The sequence below is a fragment of the Calonectris borealis genome, chromosome 11 (genome assembly GCF_964195595.1).
Source record: "Calonectris borealis chromosome 11, bCalBor7.hap1.2, whole genome shotgun sequence".
NCBI classification, from domain to species: Eukaryota; Metazoa; Chordata; class Aves; order Procellariiformes; family Procellariidae; genus Calonectris; species Calonectris borealis.
The window spans coordinates 9,146,296-9,160,677 of NC_134322.1; the positions used below are offsets into that span (position 1 = coordinate 9,146,296).

A 14,382-nucleotide genomic window follows, 5' to 3' on the forward strand; every position below is an offset into this window, starting at 1 on the left:
ATAAAGCACCTCCAGGTGGAATGGTTAAGCCTTAGCCTTCCTGGGCTTGGTCTGGTAAGTTAAAATAACTGGCCTCATCCCTCTGGGCGACATGAAAGTGGATTACCCAGGTAGACATGACCAGTTAATTCACAATTTCATTTTCTTTGTTTATTAGCTTATACAGCCTTTATTCCCCAAATAAGTTTAGGAAGTGAGAGACAAGAAGTGGTGGTGAGCAAGATGAACCAGGGATCTGAAATATGAAAGCCTTTCCAGACCATTAAGCATGAGTCCCTTAGATGGGCATAATAAAGTAGCAGCAATACTAGGATCTGCCAGAAGAATATGAGGCTCTTAGTTTAATGAATTAACACAGAGTCTGGGGAATTTGTTCCCCGAGGCTAAACAGGGACATGTCTCCTTATTCCTTAATCTCTGCCTGCACAGGCTTGATTCTGCTTCTTGATCTTGTGGAATGCATCTTCACCATAGCTACAGGCTGTGGGGGGAGTCCTCAGCTTTGAAACCTGTGCAGCCCTCAGAATACCAGAAGCTGCCTTTTTTCGGCGCTTGCAGCTCTTCATATTAAGAGTACTACCGTACACCACAGGAACTGCGGGGAAATGTAGTAGCTTTAACTTCAAGTGTCTTGTAGTAACTTAAAAGGTTTGTTTGGAAAATCTTTTGTGAAGAAAATGTGCATTTTCCTGTCTTCCTTTGTTTCCCTGCCCTGGCATAAAGATGGTAGGTATAATCTGGCTAGACAAAAAGATAAGCAAGGTTTTTTTAAAAAAAATTCCATACTGCAGCATGGCTTACCTTAAGAAAACATAGCTTGCTTTTGCTCTGGTAGGAGACTTGCAGGTTGTGGCTTGGGAGGTCATGCTAAATCCACTGTAGTTCTCATGGCATGTTAATGTTTAAGTGGTAGGAGTACTTCAGTAGCTGAAACTGCTCCCAGCATTCCTAGGTTGCTCAGCAAATGACAGTGTGTTTCCTCAGTAACAGCAAACCCCGCTAAGAGTAAAGCTATAACCTGCCCATGACCCTGCATAACAAAGGAGTCCTGGTATTTGGCAGAGCTCACAGAAGTCTGGATGACTTTAATTCTGTTCTAACAACAGATAAGCTGTGAAGTGCTATTCTGCTTTGAGAATAGGTAAAGACTTGAGTTCAGATGCCACTTGCAGCTGCAACTAGTATTTACAGCTCCTGCCAATGAAACTAAAACAATAATAGTGCCTGTACATATTAGAAACACCTGCACAAATTATTTCCTGTGCAGAACTAGTATACACAATAGACAACACTTTGTTCAGCAACAGGTTTTAGTCCTTTCCTTAGTAGTCCCATTAGGTAAATTACATTCAACTTATGCAAAGGGATACTAAAATCCTCTTGTCAGTGTTGCAGATCTTGACTGATGGCTCTTAAATGCTCTGATCAAAACAACTAATTGCACTGTGCAAAATGAGACTGCAGATCTGTTTTCTGATACTACCAAACTTCATCAAAGTGGAAGTCATTTCCTGGAAAAGGTTAAGCCGTGGCAGGGAAGGCCTTGAGATTTGTTTACATAGCCTCTAGGCTGCCATAAGATGTTACAATGTATTAATCTGATCTTTCAAGATCTCCATTAACATTGTTCTGCACTGTGTTTTTTCTAGGGCACAGGAAACCTTCATGCAATGGGATCAATGTAGAAGATTTTATAACTTCCTCATGGCAGATAACATGAAGAAGATCATCCTTTCTCACAGGTACTGCAGTGCATCACTTACACTGCTAGTATTGATTGGGTCAATTGCTATATTGGATTTGTCGTCTTGGTCCTTTAAAATAGGACTTGTGAAAGATTATGCACCAGTTCCTTGCTCGGTGGTCTTTAGATGAACCAACAGAGAAGGGGAGCCCATGTCAATCTCATTCATATACTGTAAAATATACAAATAAGCTTTGATCTTGTTAGAAGAAAGCAGGCTTTGTTGCCTTCTGAGGAGACTTGCTTAATGAATAAACAAGATGCACACAGGAAAACATTGCAATTAGACTTCAAAGTGGAGTATTCTGCATCTGTTTCACTTCTAGCCAAAGAATTCCCTATTCAAGGAGCCTCTTGTTCTGACACCTACCTGAGGTAGGATTAATCTTCAAGATCTGCTGTATGGGGCTGCTGCTTATCAAATAAGCAAATAGTCAAACTGTAGCTCTGGCTTCTAGCTGTTCCTCTAGAAAGAGCATGTAGCCAGCAAAATAGTTAGTGTTGCTCTTCCTGGAGTGCGAGTGTACTTGTAGGATCCCTGTGCTGCTGTTGTGATCTGTGGCTCTTGCATAGCAAAGGAATGCGTTTGTTAACAGGTGACATGCTCAGTGTTGTTGTTTCCTCCATCAGAAGTTCTCTGGGTACTTCTTTCTAGGGCAATAAATGTGTAAGTACCTCATCTGTGTATATTTGAAGTTGCCTGACTTGAGGGAAAAGGAGGGGAATATCTAAGACACACTGCAATTAAGAGCATGTGTCACTTGCAAACTGTTGGTTCGTTGTTTATACTCCTGTGCAGTATGAAACACTTGTAGAAGGAATTATGGCAGCTGACATGTAGGATGATCTACATAATTCGTTCCAGATTGACAAATATTTAGACAACTTGACCAAATTTAACATGTGAAGTTAGGTAAGCCCCCATTAAAAGGTACTTAAATTCATAACCCAGAAAAAGCCAGTGCTGGCTTGAAGGCAAGTCTGTTAAGTGAACTTTTTTCCATAATCATTTGTGCTCTAAGGCAGCTCCCCCAAATCAAACTTAGCCTCCCTCCTACTCTGCCCTGCAGCTGTCTCTGAAAGGGAATAAAAACCCCTTTCCAACTTGTGGCTTTTGTTCTACTTGTTAGGGGAGCAGTTTGTTCTGCTAAAGAAGCACATCCTCTCCTGAGGGCAATAACTAATTATGACAAGTGTCCATAGTAAATAGCTTTCTACTAAGGTAATGCCCCAAGTAATTTCTGCTGTGTGAGCTAACCTAATATCTGTGCTGGGGAGACTTTAGGACCAGATGGTGAAGGAGATGCTATGCCCAGGACTGCTAGTGCTCTCACCCAAGACACCCACAGGTTTGGTCTGAAGCCAAAGGACCCTCCCTCTAACCCAGCCTCTGTTCCAAATACCCTTAGTGCTGTCTGTTCTGGGAAGGTTCTTTTTAGAGGCCCCTCATGCAGTTTTTCAGTATAACGGGAAAACATTTTTTTTCTATAAAGAGGCTGCTACGGCTTCTGTTATGCCTTACTGCAAAGGGAGGTGGACAAATAAGCTGTGCTTCTTCCCAAGAAAGCCTCACGTATATGTAGCCCACTTCTATTCTTGTCTTATCAGACTTGGTAAACTTAGTTGTCCTTGAACAGGTCATGGCTTTGCTGCCCTTGTTATGTTATTTGGATGTTTTTCTTGATGTTACTCTTTCAGGCAAGTTCTTTTTGGAGATAACATGAAGAAGCCACAAAGCCTGTCAGATGCTGATCTGAGCAAACTCTATACAGCAACATCACTTATGCAGATTGATGATAACGTTATGAGGTATGAAGGGTGATTCTCTGATCCTGTGTAGATCTCTGAAAGTACGTTCTCTTTCAAGTGTTATTCTTCCATGCCCCTTGCTGTGCTTGTAGGAATCTGCTAAAATTCAGTGCTGACAACCTCAGAAATTCTTCCTTGCCTTCACATTGAATAAAACTTACCAGAAAAAAACCCAACTTGCTATTGACAGTCACGGCTTCTGTAAAATCATCCAGGAGGCATTTATTTATCAGTAAATCTGAACCTGCAGCCTTCAGTAACGTAGGAAGAGGCCAGCTCTGCTGCAAGCTCTAGCAAAAAACAGCACAGAGTGTGGAAAACAGCTCAGAACTGCTTGTGAATGTCCTTAAGCCCTGCTTGAATTTTGAAACAAACCTTCCCCCAAAAAACCACTCTCGCCTTCTCAATAAACATTAAGGTTGGCTGAGATGATACAACTTTTTTTACCTGTCATACTAACATCTAAATTAAGCTTTCTGCTTATTAAGCAGTGTTACTGTCTGTGTCCTTGAAAACAACATAGCGCTTTCTTCAGTGGCATTGTATTCGTACTGTGGCATGTTCTGTATCAGGCATTGACACCTTTCCGAAATGAATCTGTAAACTGTCGGCTGTACAGCTATACTACTTCTGGCAGACTGCGAGTATTGCTGGCTGCTTTTTAAAAAGCCATTCCTGGGGAAATCTCCCTACTTGTCCCTCATCCCTGAGGCCTTTCTAGTTTGGGCCAACAGATACGTTGTCTCTCATGTAATGGGGGGGGGGAACCAAACCCTAAGACAAAGCACTTGAGTATAGGTTTACTGAATTCTTGGCTTGGGATGAAGAGCTAAAGATTTGGCAAAGAACTGGAACCACAGTGAATTCTGGGTGGCTTGTAGGCAGGCCCTTTTGTCCAGTATGTTCGAGGTTCATAAACTGGGGGGGTTTTGTGTTTGAAAAGGCTTTCAGGTGAAGATGAACAAGATCATAACTTTTTCTTTCTTCCGTATGTACAATTACTTAAGTGAAATGAGATACTTTAAAAGAAATGCGCTGAAGGCTGCTAGACTTCAACTTGCATGTTTAACTTGCCCATGCTATCACAATGTTTGAGTAAGCACAGAAAGCATAAAGGCATGTGCTGCCAAAGGTGAGTTTTGCAGAGACACTGTGTATAAAAAAAGCATTGTCCGTGAAAACTGAGGCATTCCTGTCTCTGCATATATGTCCTCACTTGAAAGTAAGAGTCACATGGGTACTAGAAGCAGATGATTGCAATGACAGTCGTCTGTATTTCAGGAAGTTCCACGGCTACAGTTCACTGAAGGAATACTATGAAGAAGAAAGCTGCCTGCATTACTTGCACAGGGTAAGCTCTTGCAATAGAGACTACTCTTGTACCTTCATTTTCCTACTGGAGAGAAAATGCAGTGTGGTTTCTGTTGATTCCTAGACACAGCTGTCCTAGCTGGGATTTTCAGAAATAATCAGACACTATATTGGAGTGGGATTTCAGTTCTTGCTACCTCTAACACTGGGGCTAAATGCTCTGGGCTCTTAAGAGCTTATAACTCTGACAGGTAATAGCACCTAAGTGATCTAGATAAAGCCAGGCATTCAGCTGAACCGCTCTGAGGGTATGAGGATAAGGTGGGAAATGGGTGGTGGCATAGAGCCTGCAGTTTCAAGGAAGAAAGACTTACTAGATACTATGGAAGAGACTGAGGATGCTACCTGGCAGGCAGATGCTTAGCAGACCAAAGTTTTGCAGAAGTGGAACTGGAAGATTAATTCCTCAATCTACTGAGCCAGAGGATGGAGGTGTTCCAAGGGAGTTTCCTGGACTTTAACCAAGCTGTCCATAACAGAGCTGGCACTAGCTGCCTGATGTGCAAAGCAATACAGAGCAAAAAAGGGTGTAGCTATTTGAATTCTGAGAATGGGGAAGATCTGTGACTCAATCTGTATTTGCTCTGATGCACCCCTGCCCCTTTCATAGAACTGACTTGAAAAAAAAAAAAATCAAGTGCTGCAAAGTACTACATTAGTGAAAAGCCACCAGTCTTAAATTTCAACTTTCTGCTTTTCTGATGCTTCTCCAGGTACAGGGCAATTCTGAAATAAGATGTCTTAATTGAGTTAAGCTAAGATGCTTTTACAGTTGGTAGACTGAAATTTAAATACCAACCCCTTACTGTTTTTTTTTTTTCCTTTTCTGGTGTGTTTCTTGATGCAGATCTATGTTCCTCTTCTGTTGGTTAATGCTGCTGATGACCCTCTTGTGCATGAGAGTCTTCTATCAATTCCAAGAGCTCTTTCAGGTATGTTGAAGCAGTCTGCTCCAGCTGTGCATATTTGTATACCTGCAGCTTCCTTACCACATCATGATCCATGATTTCAAAGCAGTTTGACTTGCCTCTTTACATCTGTAATCCTGTGGGAGGTATACTAAGCCTCTTTAAATCACCAGTCGCTAGAACTAACAAGGCTAACCTTGCGCAGGAAGAATTTGAGTCCTTTCAGGCACCTTCTGCTGTTTTGGCTTGTGTTGATAGCCAGCAGGTTACATTCAGGTTACATTCTTGAATGGAAGAATTATTCCTCATGTCATGGGATTTAGTAGAAGGGTGGGTTATTATAGTGATAATCTTGATCAAGTACAGATGAACAGCCCCCTTTGCTAATAAAGAGCGGGGCAGGGGGGCACGTGCATAGCTGTGTTATTTGGTACTGAACTAGGATCTCTCCCTTGAAAGGAGTTCTGTGAGCTGCCTATCTTCAACCAAGAAAAAAGGCAAATTACCTTTAAAAGCTCAGAAGAGGGAGCTGGCTGTTGCTTTGTCACACAAATAGTGGGTGCACAGGGAGGGAAGCAGGGTTCATTCTTTTCCTGGTTGAAAGCTCTGAGCAAAGAATTCATCCATAGCTGTTTCCAGACAGAAGCAAGCACAGGGATTTTCTCACTGTACATGGAACAAGGTGGCTGATGTACTGTCAGAGCTTTGATGCAGCTCGACATAATGCTAACAGTCCTAGTTCCAGTGCACATGACTTAAAGGTGTTCACTCATTAAAGAATGAGCGTTCTTACGGCAATTCAGGTATTGCTGTAAGGGCCAGCCAGCAGCATTTCTTGGGCAACCTTCTCCCAACCTTGGCTGGGATTGGTTCCTGGAGACTGTCCTGTTCTGTGAGGCAGTAAGGTTATGTGCTTTGGACTTCAAAGTAGCCGTGGCCTTTGTCAGTGCATTTCTGCTTCCTACACGATTGCTCCTTGGGTTCAGATGCTATGCCAAGGATAGAGTTGATTATCACAACTTAAGATGGTTTCATTCTCAGCTCCAAGGTGTTAACTTTCTGGAACTTTGTGCCTCCTTTTGTTTTACAGAGAAGCGGGAAAATGTCATGCATGTGCTGCCCCTTCATGGAGGCCACCTGGGATTTTTTGAGGGGTCTGTACTATTCCCGGAACCTCTTACCTGGATGGATAAGCTTGTGGTACAGTATGCCAATGCCATCTGCCAGTGGGAGAAGACAAAGTCTCACTGCTCAGACACAGAGCAGGCTGTATCTGGCCAGGAGTAATTGACCCAAAGACTCTGGATCACTTCAGTATATCTCCCCCTTTGGGAACATCTTGTTCCCTCACCTGCTTCTTCAGGTTTCCATTCTCGTTGATATCCTATGGCTGGGGTTTGATCACAATGTTTTCTTCCAAAGGGGAGTTAAAGCAGAGGTTATATCTGGTCAGAGCATCTTTGCATATATAGTCACTTGGGTTTGTAATTTACTGCTCTGCTTGAAGAATTAGGTTGCTGACTGTGACTTGTTACAGGGTTATTGAGCTACAGACTGCTTGCTTTAATATAGCAGAAGTTTCAAGTGTCAAAATCTCTTCACCTGCTGGTCAAAAACTTGATCTGCGACATTTGTTTAGGTGTAGATGACAGGGTAACTACGACTCTGTTCTCCTCTCTCCCGGTGCTGGAAGAACCCTGTACCAAGCCATAAGCCAGTGAATGGTTCAACCTGTAAGCCACTAAAATGTAGCTTGGAAAAACAGATGCTTGACTGCAAGTGGAGTTCCAGCCTTGCACCATCTCAAGGGAAGCCTTTTAGTTCCTAGGAATGCGCTTACACAAGTGAATCAGTTTAAAAATACTTAACTTTTCCATGCTTCAGCTATCTGTGGAGTGGGGTGTCTTTATGCTGGGACTCCAAGTAGGGAAAAGCTGCAGGCTGGTAATACCAGTTAGTGTTTCTATGTAAACATGTTCTCACACCAAGACCGGATCAGTCACCTTCTTGTCATCTTTGCCTCTTTTTAAATGTAGTCATCTCTTTAGTATTGGATTTTTTTGTTTGACCCAGGGCTTTTTAAAGCTGGCTCTGGCTTCCAAATGGAAACCAGTGATTAAGAATCTGCAGGATCTTTCTGTGATCTTAATCAGTTTTTAAAAATATTTCATAGAGAATTATGTACTCTATTAGGGATTAATTTGTTGGGGGGGTGGGGGGAGGTATCTATTTAGACTTACTCCCCTTATGTCAGGGTAAATCATACCAAAATTCTTCCCCTTAGCTTTCAAAGCATCAAATAGTTTTCAAACATATGACTTGCCTTATAGTTGATGGGGAACTGGATGTCTCTAGCCCTGTGCAACTGAAATGATGTCTTTGCATGGCTAACTACTTCCATGTCTATGTAAACGCTGTAGGATTACTGGCTCCACTAAGACGCTGGGCTCTTCCTCACTTGAATTTCTCTTCCACATCCAGACATCCTCTTCGAGTTTTAATGTGCGAAGTGAAGTGTGAAAGCTGTTTGCAGGAAAGATGCCTACTCACTTGTGCTTTTCCCTCAAGTGGCTGTTATGGTCTGTGCCAAGATTGTTATTAAAGACCCTAGTCTATCCTCTGGAAGGAAAGTTGTCCCCTGGCAATCTGGAGGCTGAAACCTTGTGGTCAAAATGTTTTTGTTTACTGCTCATTCTGATAATATTGTAATCTCATTAATCCATCCTTAAGACTTTTTTATCACAGTGTCAGTGAAGTTCTTTTCCTGTCATGCTTCTCGCATCAATTAGCACTTTATTGCTTCAGCCTTGGTCTGTGTTCCAGGCACTTTAGTTTATAGGTTAAGGGTGAAACAAGCTGCAAGACTTCAGTCTGGTAATATAGGGGAACAAGCCTTCTGGACTGCCCTGTCCCTGAACTTAAGTAGGTTGGAGAGGTGGGTTTTTGTTTTAATAAAGCAATAATTAGCTATTGTAGCAAAGGTGCATTACCATATCAGGAAATTCCTTTCATTTGCCTTAGGCCAGACACCCTGGCCTGTTACAATGAACTGTGGATATCTACACATTCTCCTTGTTAAAAATCCAGGTTTCCTTTTTTCCTCAAAGAAAAGATGTGACCAAGTAAAGCTACAGCAAGACTTGGCCATGCTTGTGGCTGTTCCTTAAGAACTACTTTAGGGCATCAGTTAGCAAAGATATTCTTAGCCGATGGATATCTTGTCTCTATGTTGTTATCCTCTTATTCATACTGCATCTGTATATCACTAAAATCTGTCACAAAAGACATTTCAGTTTTTTGCTTAAGTAGCTGTTCATGTAATATTCATTGGATATGACTTAAATATCTTCTCGCTTCAACAGAAGTGGAGTGTAAACAACACTTGTACACATCAAATAGATACAGTATAAATTTAGGCATGTAGGGGGAATACGGTTTTTATCTCCGCTGGGTTACAACTTCAGAAGTGTTTCTACTTTCATGGTATGCTACAGCTGTAGCTTACACAGGTCGTGGCTGTCTACCTTGAGGAAACAAAACTGCCCTTCCCGTGCTTCATGTGTTCTTCCTCAATCCAGCTTTATTGTGCTGAGATGAGTATCAACTTCAGACAGCCCTAGAGGAACAGCCTTCATACTTAAGAAGTGCTGATGCTGTGGACTTTCTGAAATGCTCAACTACAGAAGTAATATGGGCCTCTGTCTTGCTCCTTTGACCTGTTTTTGCACTTTGCACTTGCATCTACAGCTGTTCAAACCATTTGTGACTTGACCAACTAATTCTAGCCTATTTGGGGAAGAAGAGCTTTTGTCACAGCTTGTTTATGCAAGGCTTCTGAAGCTTACTAAGCTTGTTGTTGGTGGAAGCAGTGAAAAATCTATTCTCCCCATCCTACCCAATTTGCTGCTCTCAAAGCAAGACTCATGGTGTCAGACTTGCAGCAGTAACTTAAAGAGATCTTGGGGAAGTGGGAGAGGAGAAAGTTAAGCTACAGTATATGTTACCTAAAGGGAATCCTGTATTAAATCTTGCTGCTGACAGCGACTGGCGACTGATAGCTAGGGCCAGTGCCCAAGATGCATGGGACTTTGTCCAATCCTAATCTGAAATACTTTTTTCTCCCAAGATAAGGCAATACTAGTCTTGTGATGTGGGCAGGCGGTCTTCATTTGCCCAGCAAACTCAACCTTAAATGCAATGTGAATTTTTAAGTCTTAGAGGTGAAGTCATCTTTTTCATCTCTTGTCAAGACACATGAGGTTGTTGATGCATGCATTTCTGCATCATTACAGCGTAGTCTGATAGTGCAGTTCAAGATTACAGCGTGATGAATCTGTCACGTGCTCTCTTTAGTTAAAACTGGGATTAGAAAAAGCATTAGCAGAGCTCTTCCACAGGGAGTCTCATGTGGTATAGACACCCCTCTCCCAACACTGGATGTAAGTAGTACTTGAATATAAACCCTAAGGACTCTCTCAATCAGATAGCAAGTGGCAGAACTATTGCTGTTTGATGGTTAGGCTGGTCCAACAATCACCTTTGTCAGTGTCGGGAGTGATCTGAAGCTTGTAGGTGAGCAGCTGGGACTTGCTCTTACTGAACATGAGGAACTTGCAGCTTTCACTACATCAGATCTGCCAGCATTTTTAATGGTCCCTTCGTTAGCTTCTAAATTGAAGGTGTTTTCAGATGGGTCTGACAGTGTTGTAGTTGCACTGTAAAGACAGATACTTGAACTTCCCTGCAGTCTTTTCCTGAGTGTTTTTCTGCAGTTCCTGTTTATGAAGATAGAGGTTACAAAGACAGGGCATTAAGCAAAGATGTTGGGAACTATTAGCTCCAGTACTGAATTTAGCCAAGCTACCTGTGTGTCATCTGTCCTGGGTCTGTCACAAGTTCCTACACCACAGCCCTTTGACACGTGGTGCCTTGCCCTTTTTCTCCTCCTCCCTTGACATCAGCATATCTAGAGACTTCAGTAACAGCTCTGTCAGGGCTTTTGGGGCTTTGCTTTTTAGTAAATGCATTTTCAGACACTGGCAGTGAGACACCTGGCAATGTACACTGTACAAATGTGCTGACTTAAAGGACCTTTGTGGGCAGCCTACAACTAGTTACAGTCTATGTTAAGGCTTAAAATATATATAAGCAGTGGATCATTTTCAGCTCTCTGCTCCTGTAGCAGTAGGGATTGAGTCATAGAAGAAGGGTTTGCTTTGCTTAATATGTGACTTGTTACCTTACAATCCCAAAGTTCTTATGTCTATTAACTCTTCAGCAGCATAGCTGGAGGTAGATTGCCTAAGCGACTACATCTCAAAAGAAAAAGCAGAGAGTAGCAACTCCAGGATTTAATTGCCAAACAGTTTAGTCACCTGAATTGCTTCCAAGTTTTTCTAGAACTATTATGCCTGTCTGAAGCTTATTGAAATTCTTCACAGCCTTTTTCAAGGAGACCAGAAAAGGCCCTAGCCTTGTGCTGCATGTATAAGTCATTTGTTGTGAAGAGCATCTTGTTTCTGGCTTGAGTCTTGCTCCATGTGTCCTTATTCCTTTGGCGGGTCTGTTGGTTGGGTAGGAGCCACAGTGACTCAAAGCAATGTCTCCGTCATGGCTTCTAGGTGAAAAGCAAACTGCTCTTCTTAGTGCGAGGACTTTCTGAGTTTTCTCAGAGCTTAGAATGCCTCAGAGCAACAGCACCCCAAGGAAGGGGTGCCTGGTAACTGTACCCCTTTTATTGCTGGGAGTGTCTGTTACACTGGCCTGGACTTTCTCAGCTGTTGGGGGAGCTTAGGCATAAGTGCCATCAATGAGTGTAAGCAGTTGCCAGCTTTCCACACTGTGGTGGAAGGGTTTCTAGGGTTACCCTGAACGGTTGCATTCTGAACATCTGTATTTTGCTAGTTAATCAGTGAACACAAACACTGCAATCTAGGCCAGCATTTATCAGGTTGGACCTGCTGGTATTGAACAGCCTTTTCCAAGTCTCTCTGACACTCTCCAAAAGCTCTGGCCCTGCACCCACTAAAGGCCATGTCCTTCCTTCTCACCAAATGGCCTTGCCTAACCCAGGTAGTTTTAATGCCAGTAAGGAGCCCAATCCCACAAGGTGGCTCTACACAAAGCCTTTTTGCTTTTGTCTGAATCACAAGCTCACATTGTCTATCTTTGGTCATGCAAGAGCTTTGATTAGATGCAGACCTTTCTTCTAGTATCTCCACTATACTGGGATGTTGACTCTTCTCATGGCTCCTGCCAACTGGGAAGTCTTTAAAAAAAAAAGGCAAACAAAACCTGCTTGTATTTGACATAACTAAACCCTACTGCTTAGCCCAAGTCAGCAGCTTTCCAAAGGAGCATGTTTTCTCATTGTGTTACTTGACAGCTTGACCATAATTCCCAGTGACAGCTCACTAGACATTCATCTTGAGAAAGTATAACCTCTTTCTCTGAAAATCCCAAGCTGAAGAGGTGTGTGGAGAGGTCAGGAAGAACAGACCTGTGCCCTTGTTTTGCCCATGCAGGTGTGTTGGAACAGGCTGAGTGACTTCTAATGTTCTTGGTGAGCAGTTTATTATGAAAATATTTTCAGAATATTTTGGCAAAATTATACTCTGGAACATCTCTAAATGCTGCCCTGAAAAAGCTTGTATACTGAGACACCCTCCCCACTGCCATGTTTTAAGTCAGATTCTCTGGAGCTGACAGCTGCAGGGGAGATGATTTGCAACTAGCAATGCAATTTTTCTATATCTGCTGATGTTTACCTTTAAAATTATATATAAAAATATATAAAACAGTGTCTTTGATTTTTTTTCTTTAATTTTTGTTCTTGTGTGGTGTAAAATGGAGGTCATTGCAAAACAAAATGTAATTTTGTTATCTTTGATTCAGTGGGATTTCTTTATTTAAAAATAAAGGACTTATTGAAGTCAGTGCTACATGTTGTGACTGTGTGCAATGTTATTGGGTGATGAAGTCCAGCTTGACAGGCAAAGCAACCATGCTTTCTTACTCACTTCCTCTGCGGCGGGGAGAGGATCATCTGATGTGGGAATATATTAGGCCAACAAGGTAATATTGATTAAAATGCAACTGGGTATCTGAACATGTTCCCTCAGCTATGAGATTTGGATTAGCTAAAGGAGGAACAAAAGGAATCCTTTAGCTCCAGCCCTCACATGTGCATTTAATAGTAGATGTTAGTTTTTGTTCGCTAGTGCTGTCTAAACCAAGACTGCCTTGGGGAAAGTCTGTCCTTATACCCCTGCCGTATACACCACAGCAGGAGCTGGCTTGCTGCTCCCGCACTTCCAGACAGGACAACCTTTGTCAGTAACTCCTGTTTCATGAGCTCTGGTGTTGCCTCTACGTTTTGACCCACTAGTTGGCTCTTCTAGTGGTAAATGCAAGGGCTGTATTGTTCTAGGAAATGTGGATGACCCCCTCCTTTGAGGGAGAAACCTCAGGCTTGCACTCCTCTCCTTCCGTACTTCTGGGGTGGGGAGAACAAGAGTGGTGGCAGTGCTGGGGGTGTCTTCACCACCTTTCACTCCTTCCAGCAGTTGCACCTCTCAAAGATCTGGCTCTGCCCCCTGCTGAAAGCTGAAGTGAACGTCAAGTAGATCAACGGGAAGACTGCACAGGACTGTATGTAACAACACATGGATGGTGTGCCAGGCCCTGCCACCACTGTCATCTCCAGCTGGAGCCTTCCTCTGCCTCTGTTGGGTTCCAGAGAGCAGAACTAGGACAGAGCTGCTCTAGAAAGCCTCCAGGGAGAAGTCAGTCTTAACAATTCCTGCTATATATAGGAGCATCTAACAATTGCCCTGGCTCTCAGTCTGCTGGGGCTGGGCTTGGGGGCTAAGCATGGGGTGTCTAGCAGGCTCTTGAGCTAAGGAGCATGTGGCTTACTGGGCAGTTGACAGAGGCTGGTGGCTCAGCCTTCCCTAAGGCTCAGCTTGAGGACCTAGCTGGGGGTGGACTTTATCTTCTTCCCCCTTTTCCCTTGCAGCATGTCACACAATCCCTAGTGATGCTCAAGCCTTTCTTAGTTGCTTTTTGTCTTGTGGCCAAGAGAGGTCCTTGATACCTCTCCGGTGGAGAATGGAGATGGCATCAGCTTGAAAAAAATGAAAATGCTGAAGAAGGACTATGCTGGTGGACGAGAGCAGACTGTGACAGTCCTATGTCAACCCCCAGGTTCTCCAAGGATCACTAGGCTGCTGGCTGGAGGACTCCTCCAGAGCCAGACCTGTATCTGTGCCAGGACTAAGACCTCAAGCAGGGCGCAGGGCTCAGCTGTGGCCCTTCCTGCAGCGTGTGGAAGGACCCTCCTCTGGGACGACAGCTTTCCTGCAGCCTGCGGTAAAGCTTTTGGCTCATACATCTCTAGAAATCATCAGAGTGAGTGGAGTTCCTAATCTTTCAGCAGCTGGCAGGAAAAAAAAAAACACAACAGCATGTCTGGCTGGGGCACTTTGACGTCTAAGGAGTTAACTACTTGTTTGAGCCTAGGGCATAGAAAAGACCTGCCAAAAGCATTAT

At 43.1% G+C, this 14,382-nt stretch overlaps 1 protein-coding gene across 3 annotated transcripts in view; it reads left to right on the top strand.

Moving 5' to 3' along the window:
• ABHD2 (abhydrolase domain containing 2, acylglycerol lipase) overlaps positions 1-12,773 on the top strand; it is a 41,889-nt gene extending 29,116 nt beyond the window's left edge. For all 3 annotated transcript variants that reach the window (XM_075159906.1, XM_075159907.1, XM_075159909.1), the window contains 5 exons: positions 1,650-1,742; positions 3,443-3,553; positions 4,835-4,904; positions 5,772-5,856; positions 6,923-12,773. In XM_075159906.1, the coding sequence (XP_075016007.1) occupies positions 1,650-1,742; positions 3,443-3,553; positions 4,835-4,904; positions 5,772-5,856; positions 6,923-7,119 (556 nt within the window). In that variant the 3' untranslated portion in view covers positions 7,120-12,773. The remainder of the gene's footprint in view (positions 1-1,649; positions 1,743-3,442; positions 3,554-4,834; positions 4,905-5,771; positions 5,857-6,922) is intronic.
• The last annotated feature ends 1,609 nt before the right edge of the window (positions 12,774-14,382 follow it).